A 21290-nucleotide genomic window follows, 5' to 3' on the forward strand; every position below is an offset into this window, starting at 1 on the left:
TGCATGCGTGATCAGTTGCTCAATCGTGTCCAACTCTTTGCAACCCCATGGACTGTAGCCCGCCAGGCTCCTCTGTCCATGGGATTCTCCAGGTGAGAATACTGGAGTGGGTGGCCATTTCCTTCTACAGGGGATCTTCCTGACTCAGGGATTGGTAGGTGGATTCTTTACCATTGAGCCACCTGGGAGTCCCCATTTTTATACCATATTCCCCTTCCAATAAATGTTCCTTTATTCAAGATTCTAGAAAAGAAATAACAACTGAAAAGGCTGATATAGCCTTAACATTTAAGTCTTATAAACTTTTAAAATATATTAATAAAATCAATATTTATTTTTTTTGGTGTCAAAATTATTTTCTTCAGTCAGCTTAAAAATTAATGCAGAATTGTAGTAAATTTATAAATTTGGAAGCTCTAAAAATATGTTACTCCTTGGATTCAGTCCTGGTGTACTTTATGTGGCATTCACCTTTGCAAAATGATTCCAGGATATTTTTTCAATATTCATTTTAAAACTTTGGCCTAAAGACATTTTTACCTGAAAAAAATAATACATAATTCCACTTTAAGCTAATAAGCCACAGTTTCCTTATTTTCTAAATTCCCTATCTGTAATGAAGACTATGTCTAGAGTACAAGACTGTCATAACTAGGAGGAAGCTAGTACAGAAGGGCATTGCCCAATTTTATCAATACATTACAGTGGGGAGGCATGGACACCTTGAAGACTGGAAAGGAGACTGATGCAATGTAATGATTATTGTAAGGATGAGGATAATGGTTTCTATCATTTTATTTTAAATATGAATGGCAGAATATTCTGGGGAAATGATGCTGGCTACAGAAAAGATTTTTATCTCTGAATATCCCACCCCTCCCATAAATAGGCACAACCCCATCAAAGAAAAGAAAAATAAGCATCTATGATAGCAAGATCAAAAATCTACAGATAACATCTACAACAAGGTGTCCATGTGAACTGCCACATACAACCAGCGAGGAACAAATCAACAGAAAAAGACATACATGTATGTATCACAAAGTGTGGGAGAAAGTCGAGGGGAGAAAAGGTGACTTTATCTTTCAGGAGAGCCAGAGAGTCCTGTGATTCAAGAACTCAAAAATGTAAAGACACAGAACAGCAGCAGAAGCTTTGAAACTGGAAGTGAACACTGCAGGTGCCACTTTTCAAGAGAGAGCAAGCACTTCGAAATATCTGAGAGTGCCTGGCACTCTGGGATCAAAGAAACATTGACACCTATCAAACCAAAAAACCCCTTCCAGAACCAATCCCCATACTCAGCAAGGACAGGAAAGAGGAGGCCTGGATAAAAGGGAATAGGAGGGCAGAGGAAGAAGATTTTAGAAATTATTAGGGTTGCTTTTTAAACTATGTCATGAAAACAATAGAAGATACTGAACCCTGGAGTTTTAAAGCTAAAAATTACATTCTGGCAGCACAAACCGTTCAGAGAAGAATCTCTCTTTAGTTCTTTGTACGGAGGTGAAAAAAACAAAAAGATCCTTCAAAAATGGCAATGGTATCTGAATTCCTCAAGCAGGCCTGGTTTATTGAAAATGAAGAGCAGGAATACATTAAAACGGTGAAAGGATCCAAAGGTGGTCCTGGGTCAGCAGTGAGCCCCTATCCTACGTTCAATCCATCCTCGGATGTTGAGGCCTTGCACAAAGCAACCACAGTTAAAGGTGTGGATGAAGCAACCATCATTGAAATTCTGACTAAGAGAAACAATGCACAGCGTCAGCAGATCAAAGCGGCCTATCTGCAGGAGAAAGGAAAGCCCCTGGATGAAGTTCTGAAGAAAGCCCTCCTCGGTCACCTTGAGGAAGTTGTTTTGGCTCTATTGAAAACTCCAGCCCAGTTTGATGCCGAAGAGCTCCGTGCTGCCATGAAGGGCCTTGGGACTGATGAAGAAACTCTGAATGAAATTCTGGCATCAAGAGCTAACAGAGAAATCAGAGAAATTAACAGAGTCTATAGAGAAGAACTGAAGAGAGATCTGGCTAAAGACATTGCCTCAGACACATCTGGAGATTATGAGAAGGCTTTGCTTTCTCTTGCTAAGGGTGACCGATCTGAGGAGCTTGCTGTAAATGATGACTTGGCTGATTCAGATGCCAGGGCCTTATATGAAGCAGGAGAAAGAAGAAAAGGGACAGATGTGAATGTGTTCACTACCATTCTTACCACCAGGAGCTATCCCCATCTTCGCAGAGTGTTTCAGAAATATTCCAAGTATAGTAAGCATGACATGAACAAAGTTCTGGACCTGGAGTTGAAAGGTGACATCAAGAAATGCCTCACAGTTATTGTGAAGTGTGCTACAAACCAGCCAATGTTCTTTGCTGAGAAGTTCCATCAGGCCATGAAGGGTGTTGGAACTCGTCATAAGACACTGATCAGGATTATGGTTTCCCACTCTGAAATTGACATGAATGACATCAAAGCATGCTATCAGAAGTTGTATGGCATCTCTCTCTGTCAAGCCATCCTGGATGAAACCAAAGGAGATTATGAAAAAATCCTGGTGGCTCTCTGTGGAAGAGACTAAACATTCCTTTGATGATCTCAAGCTTTTTGATCAGAAGACTTTTTAATCATCTTTTCATTCCATATCATAGATTTAAATAGTAAAGTTTCTTCAATAGAAATATAGTCTAGTAACTTCTTCCTGAAAAATAGCCTATAAATCATTTTTTGTATTACAACTCTTTATAGATACAAAAATTTTTTTTAAATATAGTTATTCCAAACTATAAAACCCTACAAAGAGGTTGTTCTAGTAATAATGCCTAAGAAAAATATTTACCTTGCAGAAAATAAAATGATTTTACAGGAAAAAAAAAATTACATTCTGATCTATGTCTCCTTCCTAAGGTGGAAACATTTAATTGAGAAATAAGCAACCAAAGAGTATTCCATTCATTTCCCATAGAAAATTAGTAAGGAAAAAAAAGAAAAAATGAGAAGAAAGTTCCAGCAAATCCTGAAAGCATGGCAAAAATACGTGTCCACAGAACAAATAAAATCTTCTGCTTGATATTTCGGGAAAAAAAAGAAATTTTAAGAAGGATAGAGACTGTGTTTTTATTTAAAAAAAAACATAAAAGACAGTTAGAAAAACTAAGAAATGAAGTGGTTGGAAAATAGGAAGATTTGAAAAGGTGAAAGAATTCAGTGAGTAAATTCTTAAAAAAAAAAAAAAAAAAAAAAAGCCCTGACTTGAAAGAAGGTTAAACTAAAGAAGGAACACAAGTTTGAATAAACATAGTGAATAATGTCTCCTTGGAGAAATGCTGATTTCAAGTCCAGCAGGGGGAATGAACATGATGTTCCTGTTATATCTTGTCATACAAGAGAGCTGGGAAGATTATCAAAGACTACGTGGATGTGTCGGAAGGACTCAAGAGCCAACTTGAACAGGATCCATGAACCTAAGAGGGGACAATATGTGCATTGATATTTATAACAACCTCAGTGAGAACAACAAAGAAAAAAAATGCCTAATTGGTCCTCCTTGGAAGCTTCTCTGGACTCAATCTCTCTCTCTCTCTTTTTCCTTTTTTTCATAAAACTTCTTCATAAAATAAAAGAATTTATTCTGTCTTTCCTAATTAAACTGTAACTCAGGGAAACCAAATAGTTGATGAAATAATGTTCTATCTAGTAAATGAATACTAATAATCTAATTAGTAGAATATCACCAATGGGTACTGTAATAAGTTAATGCATCTATGCATTGGTCATTAATGGTTGCAACATCACAGTAAGACAAACACTTTTTAATTCCTTTTGGAATTAATCAATTTTTTTTTTTTTGGAATTAATCAATATTATCTACAAAGTAAAATTCCCAAAAAATCAAACCTGAATTTGGACAATGCTCTAAATCTACCTACCAACTGTGAGTAAATCGCATGGGCCAAAAGAGCATCATGAATACATAAGCATGAAGGGGATGCAACCGGCATAAGCCACACAGTTGGAAATCTTACTGGATTAATGCTTCGAATTCAATGACAAGTGCTTGAAAGAAATATGAGCAAACCGAGTTCTTTTAAAGCTATAGTTGGGCTTACTTGGTGACTCATTGGTAAAGAATCTGCCTGCTAATGCAGGAGAGCAGGAGACACCTGTTTGAGCCCTGGGTCAGAAAGATCCACTGGAGGAGGGAATGGCAACTCACTCCCATATTCTTGCCTGGAGAATTCCATGGTCAGAGGAGCCTGGCAAACTAAGAGTCAGACACAACCGAGGGACTAACACTTTCACTTTCGGGTTATTATAGATGTAATTATATATGTAGAGCACAAACTCCTTTAAGAGCAGTGACTAGTGTCATCAACATCAAATTGACCCCAATATCAGTGCGTTCAAAATGTGTGGTGCCTAGAATATGTTTGACAGTAAAAAGTTATACACAACTCTATTCTAACTAAATAATAATTTGAAAGTGTTAGTCGTTCAGTCGGGTCCAATTCTTTGCAACCCCCAGCCAGGCTTCTCTATCCATGGGATTCTCTAGGCAAGTGTACTGGAGTGGGTTGCCCTTCCCTCCTCCAGGGGTCTTCCTGACCCAGGGATTGAACCTGGGTCCACCAATTGCAGGCAAGTTTTTCACTGTCTGAGCCACCAGGGAAGCCCCCAGATAATAATAATATTACTACTAATAATAATAATATGAAATAGAGTATAAATGGGAGAATAAAGATGTCACTGGAAATCCCAGACTACAAAATAAATTATCTCAAAGCCACTGGCCAGTCAATTGACCGCATAGTTGCTTGTGAATTGTTCACCATTTAAATGCATAATTGAGAGAAGTGTTAAAATAAATTGTATCAAAACACACAATTTTTATACCCATAATTTTTGAGATAAACTACTTTTTGGGGCTCCAAAAACACTGCAGATGGTGATTGTAGCCATAAAATTAAAAGACACTTATCCTTGGAAGGAAAGTTATGACCAACCTAGATAGCATATTCAAAAGCAGAGACATTACTTTGCCAACAAAGGTCTGTCTAGTCAAGGCTATGGTTTTTCCAGTGGTCATGTATGGATGTGAGAGTTGGACTGTAAAGAAAGCTGAGCTCCAAAGAATTGATGCTTTTGAACTGTGGTGTTGGAGAAGACTCTTGAGAGTCCCTTGGACTGCAAGGAGATCCAACCAGTCCATCCTAAAGGAAATCAGTCCTGGGTGTTCTTTGGAAGGACTGATGGCTAAAGCTGAAACTCCAATACTTTGGCCACCTGATGCGAAGAGTTGACTCATTGGAAAAGACTCTGACGCTGGGAGGGATTGGGGGCAGGAGGAGAAGGGGATAACAGAGGATGAGATGGCTGGATGGCATCACCGAACGATGGACATGAGTTTGAGTGAACTCCCAGAGTTGGTGATGGCCACGGAGGTCTGGCGTGCTGCAATTCATGGGATTGCAAAAAGCTGGACACAACTGAGCAACTGAACTGAACTGAACCTGTCAAGTAGAAATAGATTTGATAGAAAGTATTCATTCAGGTTCCTAAATGATCCATTCCCTATATTTCCCTGTGAAACAATCAATTATAACTATAATAATCTGTCAAGTATTCACCAATGTCTCCTTCCTTTATTTTCCAAGGTTTGGTATCACTACAAAGTCAAATCCTTTTGCAGAATATAGCAATTTCAAAACCTCTCATCAATGTTAGTCACTAGGATAAAATAATACAATTAGAAAACCACTGGTTATGTGCTAAGACATGATCCTTCAGTGTCACTCAAGGTGGGCCAGAATTCAGACTATACCTGAGTTAGAATTTGAATTCCAGAGTGGACCATTAAACCACAGCTTATCTTCTCTTTTTAAAACTATTAGAAATAAACCTGTTGCCTGACCTTTAAGATTCTGCAAAGCGATCACATTTAGATTTTTCGTCTCTTTTAACTTCCCTAGCCCCTTTCTCTACTTTCAGTATAGTGATTCACAGATAAGTACAGTGAGGTCAACAGATGTGAGTCAATGGGTACAAACTTTCTAGTTAAAAGATGAATAAATCCTGGGAACCTAATGTACAGCATGATGACTATAGTTAACAGCATTCTATTGTGTACTTGAAAGTTTCTGAGAGAGTGGATCTTACATGTTCTCACCATGCACACACAAAAAAAGGTAATTAATTGTGTGAGGGGATGGATGTGTTAACTAACCTTATTGTAGTAATCATTATGCAATATATACTTGTATCAAATTATAATGTTGTATCCCCTGGAGAAGGAATGGTTACTCACTCCAGTATTCTTGCCTGGAGAATTCTATGGACAGAGGAGCCTGGTGGGCTACCGTCCATAAGATCCCGAAGAGTCAGATATGACAAAGAGTTGGACACAACTGAGCAACTAATACTACTGCTACTGCTACACCTTAAACTTACACTGTATTACATGTCAATTACATCTCAGTAAAGCTAAAAAGGGAAAAAAGGACTCAAATGGAGCAGGGTGAGGCTGGTGGAGAAAAGCCACTGCCGTGAGCAGCACTGAGGTGGGCTGAGAGTCACGGACCTCTGTTAGCATTGCTGTGGAGGAGCTGTTCCCACAGGAGAGGAGGGGGCGGGGACAGCGCAGCTGTGATGCCTGTTGCAAATCCTAGGTAGCCTCAGGAGACTTTTCAAAGTTAGGTGATGAAAACCAATAAATGAGATTATATGAACGAATTACATAAATGCCTTTATTCTACTTACAGCGCTTTGGCAACTTCTTCCATCTAAACCCTGTGGTTCTCAAATCAGGAACTTTAATATGCGTCAGAAGTTTCCAAATTTTTCATCATCAACCCCGACACCAAAAGAAAAGTTGAAATTTTATGACCCCTAGTAAATGAAGTATCTTTTGTATTTTTAGTATTTACCAAGAGAACATTTAACGATTACCTACCATGTGCCAGGAGAAAAGAAAAATAAGACACAGATTTTAAATACAGACTGTTCCACTGTTATTCTTTCTTTTGACTTCAGTATAAGAGCTATTGGGCTATTTGGTGTCCCTGTGAGGGGTTAAGCAAATGCTTACAGAGGGGATAAGCGATCCTACAATTGCTCAATAACTTTGTATTTTGATTTAAGGGAAAACTAAAAGACCTTCCTGTCCCAAAGTATCTCTGCTCTGTGGAGACTGGAGGTGCCCTGCAATTGACTCAAGATAATGTTTATTTGTTTAAACAGTTAAATGAGTAGTTTCTATTTAACAGGTGAGCACAGATCTTCACAACAGTACCTACTCCATGACAGAGCTAAGAGAAAAACTCTTAGGGAAAGAAAAACAATATGGGCAAAACATCAAGGTTCCACGGGATATTGACAGGATTGTAAAACTTACAGAGGTACCTAGAAACCCTGGGTATTTAGTAATAATATCAACAAAGGACGATGGCGAATAAGACAATACTCAGGTCAGAGGATGCATTGAGTAGATGAAGTGGTCCTTTATATTCTTTTCCCTTCTCATATACCTCTGCTTTTTCCTGTCCAGAATCTGTTCTGTATCCTCAGTACGCCTACACATACACATACACACACATGCACACAGAGACATGTGTGTGCACCACACATACACACATACATGAATTCATATACACATATATAAACTCTGCTCAGTTAAAGCTTAGCTTTTAATAATAAAGAAAATATATAATGCCATATATTTTATAGATTTTTAAAACACTTGCACTTTAATAGAAAACATTTAATGTCTAAATATAAGAAGTCATTTCTGACACTGGAGGTTGACAGTTTCACAGAGAAAACTTGGGGAGCACAGAGACAAACCTGACCTCTCCCCATCCACCATCTCCCACAACCTTGGGGAAAAGTCATCAACCCCTCTACTAAGTCAAAATCAAGTTTATCAATGTCCCAATTTCAAAGAGAATTCCCTACCTCATGTTAGGCATCCACATGTATTTTATTTGTTGAAGAGAGATGATATAAAGGAGAAAATCATCTGAAATTATAAGGTATAGCATTTAATCAACAGATATTTAAATTTAAGGTAAAATTAAATCATAATTTGATATTATATGTGGAGTTTTATTTTCAAAAGGATAATATGAAAAGCTCACTTCCTATTTTAACTTATATTTTCAGAGAATATACTTGGTGTAAAAGAAGAATGTCTTCCATTATTGTGCTTTTCTTACAAGCAAACAAGGATTTATATTCCTTTTCAAGAAATGACTGTTTGATAACAGAAGAATAAATACTTTATATTTTTAGAAACAGGCAGGCTACTGATATCCTTGATTAGCTTCAATAAATTTGAATGGTTTCTATAATCCACTCTTTTTTCCTAATCAAATATTTATTTTTTTATTTTTTTATTTTTTATTATTTTACAATATTGCATTGGTTTTGCCATACATCCGCATGCATCCATCCACTCTTTAATTTGTACCTGACCCACTTAGTTCCTGGAAATCAGTCGACTTCTAAATATGCAGTTCATAGAACACACCACCAGAGGGCAATAAAGAAGTTAAAAATCTTGAAGCCATACAGTGAAAACGCGAGGCATGCCGAAGTCCTTTCAGTCTATCCGACTCCACTGGACTGAAGCCCCACCAGGCTCTTCTGTCCATGGGGATTCTGCAGGCAAGAATACTGGAGTGGGTTTCTGTGGCCTCCTCCAGGGGATTTTCGCAACCCAGGGATCGAAGCCACGTCTCTAACATCTAAGCTGCTTTGGCAGGCTGGTTCTTTGCCATTCAGTTCAGTTCAGTTTAGTTCAGTCGCTCAGTCGTGTCCGATTCTTTGTGACCCCATGAATCGCAGCACGTCAGGCCTCCCTGTCCATCACCAACTCCCGGAGTTCACTCAGATTCACGTCCATCGAGTCAGTGATGCCATCCAGCCATCTCATCCTCTGTCGTCCTCTTCTCCTCCTGCCCCCAATCCTTCCCACCATCAGAGTCTTTTCCAATGAGTCAACTCTTTGCATGAGGTGGCCAAAGTACTGGAGTTTCAGCTTTAGCATCATTCCTTCCAAAGAAATCCCAGGGCTGATCTCCTTCAGAATGGACTGATTGGATCTCCTTGCAGTCCAAGCAACTCTCAAGAGTCTTCTCCAACACCACAGTTCAAAAGCATCAATTCTTCAGCGCTCAGCTTTCTTCACAGTCCAGCTCTCACATCCATTCATGACCACAGGAAAAACCATAGCCTTGACTAGACAGACCTTTGTTGGCAAAGTAATGTCTCTGCTTGCCACCAAATAGTGGGAATTTAAATAAAAGCAACATTTCACAATATGCTTTCCTGACCCATGTTATATATAATAACTTAAAGGACTATATGTACATGGGTTCTGAAAAGTAACAGCACACTTCACTGGTCAATTTCTATGACAAGGGGAACATAATTTGAGTGTAGAAAAACAGTATACTTACATCTTAAAATTTCACCCCCCATAGAATCTATACAACTTTGAAAAAATGGTAAGAATAATGGCTTTCTGTGACTCAATAACTAGCTAACATAATCAAGTGTAGAATTTATCTTCCTATGATGCTCAAATGCATAGGAAAAATGCATATCTAAGAGAATGGATAAACTCTAAGTGACATGTGAAAATGAGCAAATCTTCAAATGGGAAAAGTATAAGATCTATAAGGAACAATTTTCACTGTACTAGTATGGATGTATACATAAATAGTCTCTAAAAGACATAAAAACCACTTCCAGAAAGTAATTTGAGGTAGAAGGGAATTAACATGGATGAGGAAGAAAGGAGAGTTAGTTTTTAAAATAGTTTCATTTATTTGGGTTTTTTTTTTTAATTTGTTTTACTTATTTGGTCTTTGCAATATAAGGAAGCAGTGGTTTTCAGACCAGTGTCCCAAAGGAATAAAGGGAATGAGGACTATAATGGAGCCCAGCTAATGTTTGATTACTTTGTAATAATACTGTAATAATAATAATGTTTGATTATCTTACAGTAGATGCATGTGTGCATGCTCAGTTCCTCAGTCATGTTCAACTCTTTGAAACCCCATGGATTGTACACTCCAGGTTCCTCTGTCCATGAAACTTTCCAGGCAAGAATACTAGAGTGGGTTGCCTGTTTCTTCTCCATATAATAGATGAAATGCTAGCTAAATCATTTGAACAACAAGCATCCTCCCTGAAAATAATCTTGAGCCATCAACCTTAACTTACATATTAAAGAAAGCAGAGCTAGAATAATGTTTTCTTTGGAGAGAAAAATAAGATTTTGGATCAAATCAATAATGTCAGCAAACCTCAGTGGTATAAAATGCTTCTGATTCCTGTCATGCCTCTAGAAGAGGGAAAGCTGAGTGATAATTTCCCCAGATTTGATATTCAATGAAAACATTTTAGATAAAGGCCATCTCTAGTTAAAAACTGGCTTTCCCACATGGCAGTAGTGGTAAAGAATCTGCCTGCAATGCAAGAGATATGGGTTTGATCTCTGGGTTGGGAAGATCCCCTAGAGGAGGGCATGGCAACCCACTCCAGTATTCTTGCCTGGAGAATCCCCATGGACAGAGGAGCCTGTAGGACTACAGTCCATGGGGTCTCAAAGAGTTGGACACAACTGAGTGACTTTCACTTCACTAATAAAAAGTGTTATGGATTTTTCCTTGGGTAGTCTCCAATATGATAGCTGACAGGAGTTCCTCTTTCCTTCCCAAATACATATGGGGATAGGGAGGTGGGTACCAGTCAGAAGAACTATCTAAATAATGCATAGTAATCAATACTTTGGGTTTTTTTTTAAATAGAGATTTCTATATAAATTGTTTTCATTGGATAATATTTAATATTAGCTCTTGAAAATAGGAATGACAAATATTTTAAAATTTGTACAATTCATCTTGATTGGCTATAAATTATGTTCCTTTCTACAAAAATTGAATTGATATAATATTATATGAACACAATTTCAACTATGAATTGCAGTTCTGTGGGATCAATAACTGTGTATTATTTATCATTCTATTTCCTACAAAAATGCATATACTTAATAGGAATTCAGTAACACTTGATTGGATATATCATTGACTAAAAGAATATATACAAGAGATACAAGACAATTCTAAATTATACTAAATCAGAATAATTTTTACAAATAATAATCATTTGAATTTACCAATATATTTTTGAGGACTTATATATTACTAATTATAAATGTAAAAATCTTCAAAGAAATATCAGGTTTTCAAGTTACTTTTTATAGTAATTATAGGAAAAAATGTATTCTAATCATGGGTATTTCCTTTACAGATTCCTTAATTTATATTGCAGTTAAGTCATGATAATATTATGGCTTAAATTTCAACAACAATTTTTAACGAGGAAACCTTTTAGGATTTTCCTACCTCTTGCTGCTGTTTTCTTCCTTTACATGACCCTTAACAAAAATTCCTGGAAGAGGGAAATTTTATGAGAGCAGAGTAAGTAGAATGAGGCAAGGGTCAGGGAACTAAGAATCACAGTGACACGCAGTAGAGTACAAAGCCAAGGCCAGTTACAGGGTGACTATCTTGGTATAATATAAAGCCTGATGTTTTAGACTACAAAGGTTGATTTCCCCACTAAATGGGGATTAATTTACTCCAAGTCCAAAAAACATCTATTTCTGCTTTATTGACTATGCCAAAGCCTTTGACTGTGTGCATCACAATAAACTGTGGAAAATTCTGAAAGGGATGGGGATACCAGACCACCTGACCTGCCTCTTGAGAAACCTGTATGCAGGTCAGGAAGCAACAGTTAGAACTGAACATGGAACAACAGACTGGTTCCAAATAGGAAAAGGAGTATGTCAAGGCTGTATATTGTCAACCTGCTTAAACTTATATGCAGAGTACATCATGAGAAACACTGGGCTGGAAAAGCACAAGCTGGAATGAAGATTGCTGGGAGAGATATCAACAACCTCAGATATGCAGATGACACCACCCTTATGGCAGAAAGTGAAGAGGAATTAAAAGCCTCTTGATGAAAGTGAAAGAGGAGAGTGAAAAAGCTCAACATTCAGAAAACGAAGATCATGGCATCCGGTCCCATCACTTCATGGGAAATAGATGGGGAAACAGTGGAAACAGTGTCAGACTTTATTTTTCTGGGCTCCAAAATCACTACAGATGGTGACTGCAGCCATGAAATTAAAAGACACTTACTCCTTGGAAGGAAAGTTATGACCAACCTAGATAGCATATTCAAAAACAGAGACATTACTTTGCCAACAAAGGTCTGTCTAGTCAAGGCTGTGGTTTTTCCAGTGGTCATGTATGGATGTGAGAGTTGGACTGTGAAGAAGGCTGAGCTCTGAAGAATTGATGCTTTTGAACTGTGGTGTTGGAGAAGACTCTTGAGAGTCCCTTGGACTTCGAGGAGATCCAACCAGTCCATTCTGAAGGAGATCAGCCCTGGGATTTCTTTGGAAGGAATGATGCTAAAGCTGAAACTCCAGTACTTTGGCCACCTCATGCAAAGAGCTGACTCATTGGAAAAGACTCTGACGCTGGGAGGGATTGGGGGCAGGAGGAGAAGGGGACGACAGAGGATGAGATGGCTGGATGGCATCACTGACTCAATGGACGTGAGTCTGAGTGAACTCTGGGAGTTGGTGATGGACAGGGAGGCCTGGTGTGCTGCGATTCATGGGGTCACAAAGAGTCGGACACGACTGAGTGACTGAACTGAACTGAACTGACTGAAACATGATATAAAAGATGCTTACTCCTTGGAAGAAACATTATGACCAACCTAGATAGCATATTGAAAAACAGAGACATTACTTTGCCAACAAAGGTCCATCTAGTCAAGGCTATGCTTTTTCCAGTGGTCATGTATGCATGTGAGAGTTGGACTGTGAAGAAAGCTGAGTGCTGAAGAATTGATGCTTTTGAACTGTGGTGTTGGAGAAGACTCTTGAGAGTCCCTTGGACTGCAAGGAGATCCAACCAGTCCATTTTGAAGGAGATCAGCCCTGGGTGTTCTTTGGAAGTAATGATGCTAAAGCTGAAACTCCAGTACTTTGGCCACCTCATGCAAAGAGTTGACTCGTTGGAAAAGACTCTGATGCTGGGAGGGATTGGGGGCAGGAGGAGAAGGGGACAACAGAGGATGAGATGGCTGGATGGCATCACCGACTTGATGGACGTGAGTTTCAATGAACTCCGGAAGACGGTGATGGATAGGGAGGCCTGGCGTGCTGTGATTCATGGGGTCGCAAACAGTCGGACGCGACTGAGTGACTGAACTGAACTGAACTGAGACATGGTTAGATCTTATGGAAAGTAACAGTCTGTGTCAATAAACAAAGTGTTGCGCACGTTCATGATAGTGGAGCAAGGGCATTAGAAATTTTCCTTGCAGCCCAAGATTTGAGTAAATGGCTTTACTTCCTCCCTTGTTGGGGGATGAGTAGCAATTCAGCTAGCTGAGTCCTGCTCACGCATTCACGATACAGATCAGATAGATCCTTGCAGCCCTCTCCTTAATGGGCATCACATCACATAATGTATCTGGGGTTGGATCTTCCAATAAAAATATGACCCACCAATCCTTTTACACTATATTGCTAAAATCAATCATACACACACAGAGAAACACAATTTAAATGTATCACTTGTAAAGATTCATTCAACTATTTTTTAATTAGGTGGTCTAATTCTGCTTAGGTTGCCAACAGCAGAGGCAAAACGGGCAAATTCTAATTGTCAAATGGCAGTTGTTTGGTGGTCTTAGACTCCTACGGGCTGCTGGATCTAAGGACTCAAACAAATGCCACGATGCATTGCTATGAGTTGAATTGTATCCCCTAAAATCTAACCCATAGTACCCTAGAATGTGAACAGATTTGGAAATAAGGATCTGTGCAGATGTAATTAGTTCAGATAAAAAGGATGGACCTTCAACCCAATATGACTGGTATCCTCACAAGAAGAAACGCAGAGTCAGAGACACACAGAGACAACTCCATTTGACAACAGAGGAAGTGACTGGAGAGATACAGCTATATTGATTTGCTAACAATGCCAACATGTGCCTCTTAAAAGTGAAGTGAAAGTCCCTCAGTCCTGTCTGACTCTTTGTGACCCCATGGGCTGTAGTCCATGGAATTCTCCAGGCCAGAATACTGGAGTGAGTAGCCTTTCCCTTCTCCAGGGGATCTTCCCAACCCAGGGATCGAACCCATGTCTCCCTCATTGCAGGCAGATTCTTTACCAGCTGAGCCACAAGAGAAGCTCCATGGCCATCACTAATCAAAATTACAATGAGGTACCACCTCACATGGTCAGAACGGCCATCATCATCAAAAAATCTACAAATAAATGCTAAAGAATATGTGGAGAAGAGGGAACCCTCCTGCACTGTTAGTGGGAATGTAAATAGGTGCAATCACTGTGGAGAATAGCATGGAGGTTCCTTAAAAAGCTAAAAACAGAACAACTACACGACCCAGCAGTCCCACTCCTGGACATTTACCTGGAGAAAACCATCATTCCAAAAGATACATGGACCCCAATTTTCATTACAGCACTATTTACGATAGCCAGGACATGGAATCACCATCAATATCCATTGGTAAAGGAATGGATAAAGAAGATGTGGCACATATACACAATAGAATATTACTCAGCCCTATACAGTGGAAGTGAGAAATAGATTTAAAGGACTAGACCGGATAGACAGACTGCCTGATGAACTATGGACGGAGGTTCGTGACACCGTACAGGAAACAGGGAGCAAGACGATCCCCAAGAAAAAGAAATGCAAAACAGCAAACAGCTGGGGGGCCTTACAGATAGCTATGAAAGAAGAGAAGTGAAAAGCAAAGGAGAAAAGGGAAGATATACCCATTTGAATGCAAAGTTCCAAAAAATAGTAAGGAGACATAAGAAAGCCTTCCTCAGCGATCAATGCAAAGACATAGAGGAAAACAATAGAATGGAAAAGACCAGAGATCTCTTCAATAAAATCAGAGATACCAAGGGAACATTTCATGCAAAGATGGGCTCAATAAAGGACAGAAATGGTATGGACCTAACAGAAGCAGAAGATATTAAGAAGAGGTGGCAAGAATACACAGAAGAACTGTACAAAAAAGATCTTCACGCCCCAGATAATCAGGAAGCTGTGATCACTCACACTCACCTAGAGCTGGACATGCTGGAATGTGAAGTCAGGTGGGCCTTACGAAGCATCACTACGAACAAAGCTAGTGGAAGCGATGGAATTCCAGTTGAGCTATTTCAAATTCTAAAAGATGATGCTGTGAAAGTGGTGCATGCAGTATGTCAGCAGATTTGGAAAACTCAGCAGTGGCCACAGGACTGGAAAAGGTCAGTTTTCATTCCGATCCCAAAGAAAGGTAATGCCAAAGAATGCTCAAACTACCACACACTTGCACTCATCTCACACTCTAGTAAAGTAATGCTCAAAATTCTCCAAGACAAGCTTCAGCAATATGTGAATCGTGAACTTCCAGATGCTCAAGCTGCTTTTAGAAAAGGCAGAGGAACCAGAGATCAAATTGCCAACATCCGCTGGATCAATGAAAAAGCAAAAGAGTTCCAGAAAAACATCTATTTCTGCTTTATTGACTATGCCAAAGCCTTTGATTGTGTGCATCACAATAAAATGTGGAAAATTCTGAAAGAGATGGGCATACCAGACCACCTGACCTGCCTCTTGAGAAATTTGTATGCAAGTCAGGAAGCATCAGTTAGAACTGGACATGGAACAACAGACTGGTTCCAAATAGGAAAAGGAGTACTTCAAGGCTGTACATTGTCACCCTGCTTATTTAACTTATCTGCAGAGTACATCATGAGAAACGCTGGGCTGGAAGAAGCACAAGTTGGAATCAAGATTGCCGGGAGAGATATCAATAACCTCAGATATGCAGATGACACCACCCTTATGGCAGAAAGTGAAGAGGAATTAAAAGCCTCTTGATGAAAGTGAAAGTGGAGAGTCAAAAAGTTGGCTTAAAGCTCAACATTCAGAAAACGAAGATCATGGCATCTGGTCCCATCACTTCATGGGAAATAGATGGGGAAACAGTGGAAACAGTGTCAGACTTTATTTTTCTGGGCTCCAAAATCACTGCAGATGGTGACTGCAGCCATGAAATTAAAAGACGCTCACTCCTTGGAAAGAAAGTTATGACCAACCTAGATAGCATATTCAAAAGCAGAGACATTACTTTGCCAACAAAGGTCCGACTAGTCAAGGTTATGGTTTTTCCAGTAGTCATGTATGGATGTGAAAGTTGGACTATAAAGAAAGCTGAGCGCAGAATTGATGCTTTTGAACTGTGGTGTTGGAGAAGACTCTTGAGAGTCCCTTGGACTGCAAGGAGATCCAACCAGTCCATCCTAAAGGAGATTAGTCCTGGGTGTTCTTTGGAAGTAATGATGCTAAAGCTGAAACTCCAATACTTTGGCCACCTGATGTGAAGAACTGACTCATTTGAAAAGACCCTGATGCTGGGAAAGACTGAGGGCAGGTGGAGAAGGGGACGACAGAGGATGAAATGGTTGGATGGCATCACCAACACAATGGACATGGGTTTGGGTGGACTCCAGGAGTTGGTGATGGACAGGGAGGCCTGGCGTGCTGTGGTTCATGGGGTCGTAAAGAGTTGGACACGACTGAGCAACTGAACTGAACTGAAAAGGAATGAAATTTTGCCATTTGCAGAGACATGGATAGACCTAGAGACAGAGTGAAGTCAGGAAGAGAAAAGAAAATACCAGATGATATCACTTTACATGTGGAGTCTAGAAAAATGATAGAGACAAACTTATTTGCAAAGCAAAAATACAGACACAGATGTAGAGAATTTATGGGGAGAGGGATGATTTGGAAGATTGGTATTGACATATACACACTACTATGTATAAAATAGGTAACTAATGAAAACCTACTTACAGCACGAGGAACTCTATTTAATGCTCTGTTGTGACCTAAATGGGAAGGAAATCCAAAAAAGACAGGATATGTGTGTATGTATAGCTGATTTGCTTTGCTGTACAGCAGAAATGAACACAAAATTGTAACGCAACTATGCAACTACACTCCAATAAAAATTTAAGATAAATAAATACTCCCCCCAAAAGAGAAATGCCAACACCAATGATCGATGGCCACCACCACAAGTTTGTTAAGACAAAGAGGAATCTTCCCCTTGAGGCTTCTGAAAGAACAGGGCCCCTCTCAATGCTTTGAACTTCAGGCCTCTAGAGCTGTGATCAATTAAATTTCTGTTCTTTTAAGGTAACAAGTTTTTGGTATCTTGTTATGAAAGTCCTAGAGCTGGCAGTATTTGAGTCCTAAGATGGCAACTGTATTTTGACTATGTAATGACTATTCCAATATGATCAACAGATGCAAAGATAAAAGCGCAACTGAGACTAAACCCAGTTCTTTTTATTCCCAGACTAATAGATGATTTTAAAAATTATCAGTCATCAAATTAGTAGCTGTACTTTGTTTAAAGGGACATTTTTTAATAGAAAGGTTATAATTGTTAGAAACAATGAAAAAAAACAGCAATCTTTCTTTTTTTTTACCATACTCCTCTCAACCCCCAGTCTTTATGGCCACAAAGATAATTTTTAGGAAAATTAATTTCTTCTGTTATTTTAAATTACATGCTCACACTGCTAATCTTTATTTCATTTTTCATTTTAAACATTATCCATTGGTTTCTAATAAGATTTTTCTGTTGCTGTTTTACTAGTTCTCTCTCACTCTCTCCTCTTCCCAATATAGATACAACAAAAATCATTATTAAATCAATATTCAGTGTTTGTGTTATTTTAGTCATGCAATATTTTTTGCCATTGAATGACATGGCAAAATATAACTACATTTTTATACAAACTTTTGTTTAGCCTAGATTTGGTAATTTCCATATCTTTGTTGTTTTTTGGCTTGCTTAACTGTTTGTGTATTTATAATTAATTATTTTCAGACTTTCTAATAGAACTGTAAAATTTTCAATATGATCAAAGAGATCAAGAAGTAAAGCTTTGTGAAATATTTGAAACATTTCAAAATGTCTCAAGTCCACATTCACACGCAAGTGGTTGTTTGGCTAGATATTCAACTTTAGATTAGAAATTATTTTTTCTTCAGAAACGTGAAGAAATTGTTTACTTTCGGTTTCCAGTAGTGCTACTGAGGAATCCAGTATCATTCCCACAATTAATTCTTTTATATATAACACTGTCTTCCTCCCTCGTCTCCAACAGTTGAGAACCTTTTAAGATCTTCTATTTATCCTCAAAGTTCTCCATAATAATGTACAGTTATATGAAATTCTTAATTAATTTTACCTAGCTCTCATTGGATCCTTTATATCTAGAAATCCATGCACTTTTACTCCATGATATTGTCTTACATTATTTCTTTGGTAATTTCTCCCTAGCCTTTCCTCCTGCTTTCCTTCTCTGGAATTGATGTCAGCTGGATGCTGTACCTCTGAGACTGGTGTTCTAATTTACCATTTTTCCTTCTATTTCCATTTCTCTTTTGTAATAGTTGTTCTATTTTTCTGGGAGATTTCTTATGTTACTGAAGTATTTTAATTATGTTTTATTTAATCTATCACACCATGACTTTTTAAAAGATATCTTTCTTGTTGCTTTGAAACACACCCATATTAGACTCACAGATATGTTAAAATTAATGTAGTATTTTTCATTTGTGTCTGCACTATGTTTTACCCATTTTATTTTGTTTTCTCTTTCACTGTTTGTGGTTTGCTTTCGTTGGTCTGTTTATCTATTAAATTAAGTGATTTCTGCAAATGTCTTAATCATCTATTAATTTTAAAATTTATAGTTTTAAAAAGTATTGAAACACTAACTGGCAAATCTGTGAACATGAAGGCTTTTCTCTTGCTTATAAATAGCTGAACTATGGAGTTATGACCAGGCTGAACCTGAGGCATTTCACTGTGCTTATCCCAAATCAATGAGTCCTTTAAATACAGATATTGAATTTCCCCATAGATGAACTGTCGATTTACCAACATAAAGACCATAAACTTGGCAATCTACATTTAGGAGAATAAACAGTGGGTTCATTATGCCAATATTTATTCAAACTCTCTGTTTTTAATAAATTAAATCACTCCCACTTTCAGCCCTGCATCGGATCCCAGAATCCAGAATCTCTGATTGAACCTCTCCATAGAAACCTCCATACTTCTGCAAGAAGAGCAGAGGGGGCGGGGGTGGCACTTTGTTGCTTGTTTGGGATTGGAAAATTTGGTAGTGGGTATGTGAGACCAATAATGCTGTTCTATTAATAGCATTTACAAGAGTATGTGAGACGAATCAAGTATCAACATTTCATTTTAATTCATCTCAAAGTATTTCTAATTCCCTTTATGAGTTCTTACTTGATCCATGAATTATTTAGAAACATATTGTTTAATTTCCATTTGTGATTTTCACAAATTTCTTCCTGTTAATGATTTCTTATTCTGCTATCCACTGAGAGTATTCTTTTATTGTTTATATCCTTTAAAATGTACTGAAATCTGTTTCATGGTCTAGCATATAGTATACCCATGTGCATTTGAAAAGAGTATATATTCTGATGCTCTTAGGGGGATGTTTTAAGATGGCTGTTAGGTCTAGGTGATTGATAATGTTGTTCAAGTTTTGTTTTTTTTTTTCTTCTTGTTGATTTTATGTATGTTCTGTTATTGAAAAAGGGTATTCAACTATTAGCATAGAACTGTCTGTTTTGCTTTCGATTATGTTCAATATTGTTTCATTAGATTTTGAAGTTATGCTGTTAGGTACATATATTTATTATACATTCTTGATGAAATAACCATTTTATCAATATGAAATGTCTTTATTTGTCTCTAGTAAAATTTTGGTCATAAAATATATTTTTTCTGATGTTTACTTAGCCACTCCAGGTTTCTTGTTATTGCTATTGTTTTGTTTTGTTGTTACCATTATGATATATCTATTTCAACTCTTTTACACTCCACTTGTATATGTTCTTGAGTTTAAAATGGGTCATTTGTATGACCCATTTTGTATATTTGAATCATGTTTTTTATTTTTTATCCATTCTGAAATTCCTGTCTTTAGATGAAATGTTCAACCTTTTTATACTAAACATAATATTAATTTTATAATTTTTAGGTAGAATGTAATTCATGTAGGATTTATGTCCAATATTTGTGATTTACTTTCCAAATGTCACATTTTTAATCTAATCCCTCTTCCTCAATACTGGCCATTTTTTATTGTTGTTGCTGATGTTGTTAAAGAGATATTTCCTAGTGTGCAATTTCAATTCCCTTATCTTTTAATATATTTCTGAGTTGTATTCTTAATGCTTGCTCTAAAGATTACAAATAACATCTTAAGTTATAAGTATCTAGTTTTGATTAATAACAACTTAATTTCAATAGTTTAAAAAACTTTGTCTATTAGCTCCATTACATTGCTCTCCTTTGATCTGTTACTGATAGAAAAATTGCATCTTTATATATTATATGCCTATACACAGTTATAATTAATATTTTATGTAGCTGTCTTTTAAAACAGATAGGAGAAAAAATATTATAATAAAATACATTTATACTATTTTTTTATATTTACCTCTGCAGTTACTCTTATTGATGCTCTTCATTTCTTCAGATGGATTCAAATTATGGGCTTGTCCTTTTAATCTGAAGGGCTCACTTTAATAGTTCTTGTAGCACAAGTCTGCTAGAAAAAAATTCTCAAGTTTTTTACAAAAGTATTGAAAGCTTCATGAATTTTCATGTCATCCTTCTGTAACAGCCATGGTAATCTCTGTATCATTCCAATTTTAGTATGTGTGTGCTTAAGTGAGCATTTAGTTACTCTTATATGGTAAAAAAATATTAAATGTTACAGATTATGAAGTTATAGATATAGGAAATTTGTTTAGCAACCATTTCAGGAACATATTTGGGTACTGCTATTATTGACATTGGAAATTCAATGTTACCATGTAGCAAGATAAAACAGATAAACCTCAAGTTGTGATGTTTTTTCCTGGTAAATAATGTAAGGTTAATTATCAATTGTCACATTTCTTCCAGCATTTTCTAGTTAGCTTTTAACTTAGTGTAAGTGACATGAAAAGATGGTAAGATTTGCATTAATTCCTGACCCAAAACACAGAACTTTTGAAGATGAAAACCCATTAACAGAGCTCTGTATTTCTGGTGAAAAATAAATGTCTCA

At 37.5% G+C, this 21290-nt stretch overlaps 1 protein-coding gene and 1 non-coding gene across 2 annotated transcripts; one reads left to right on the forward strand and one right to left on the reverse strand.

Moving 5' to 3' along the window:
* Window positions 1-1438: 1438 nt before the first annotated feature.
* On the forward strand, window positions 1439-2871 carry LOC133260555 (annexin A1-like). The gene has a single exon (XM_061439048.1). The coding sequence runs from the start codon at window positions 1535-1537 to the stop codon at window positions 2573-2575; it is 1041 nt and encodes a 346-aa protein (XP_061295032.1). The 5' UTR covers window positions 1439-1534; the 3' UTR covers window positions 2576-2871.
* Window positions 2872-20813: 17942 nt separating this feature from the next.
* Window positions 20814-20916, reverse strand: LOC133260864 (U6 spliceosomal RNA). The gene has a single exon (XR_009741004.1). It is a non-coding gene; the product is annotated as a U6 spliceosomal RNA (small nuclear RNA).
* Window positions 20917-21290: the final 374 nt, after the last annotated feature.

The sequence above is a fragment of the Bos javanicus genome, chromosome 14 (assembly GCF_032452875.1).
Source record: "Bos javanicus breed banteng chromosome 14, ARS-OSU_banteng_1.0, whole genome shotgun sequence".
Taxonomy (NCBI): Eukaryota; Metazoa; Chordata; class Mammalia; order Artiodactyla; family Bovidae; genus Bos; species Bos javanicus.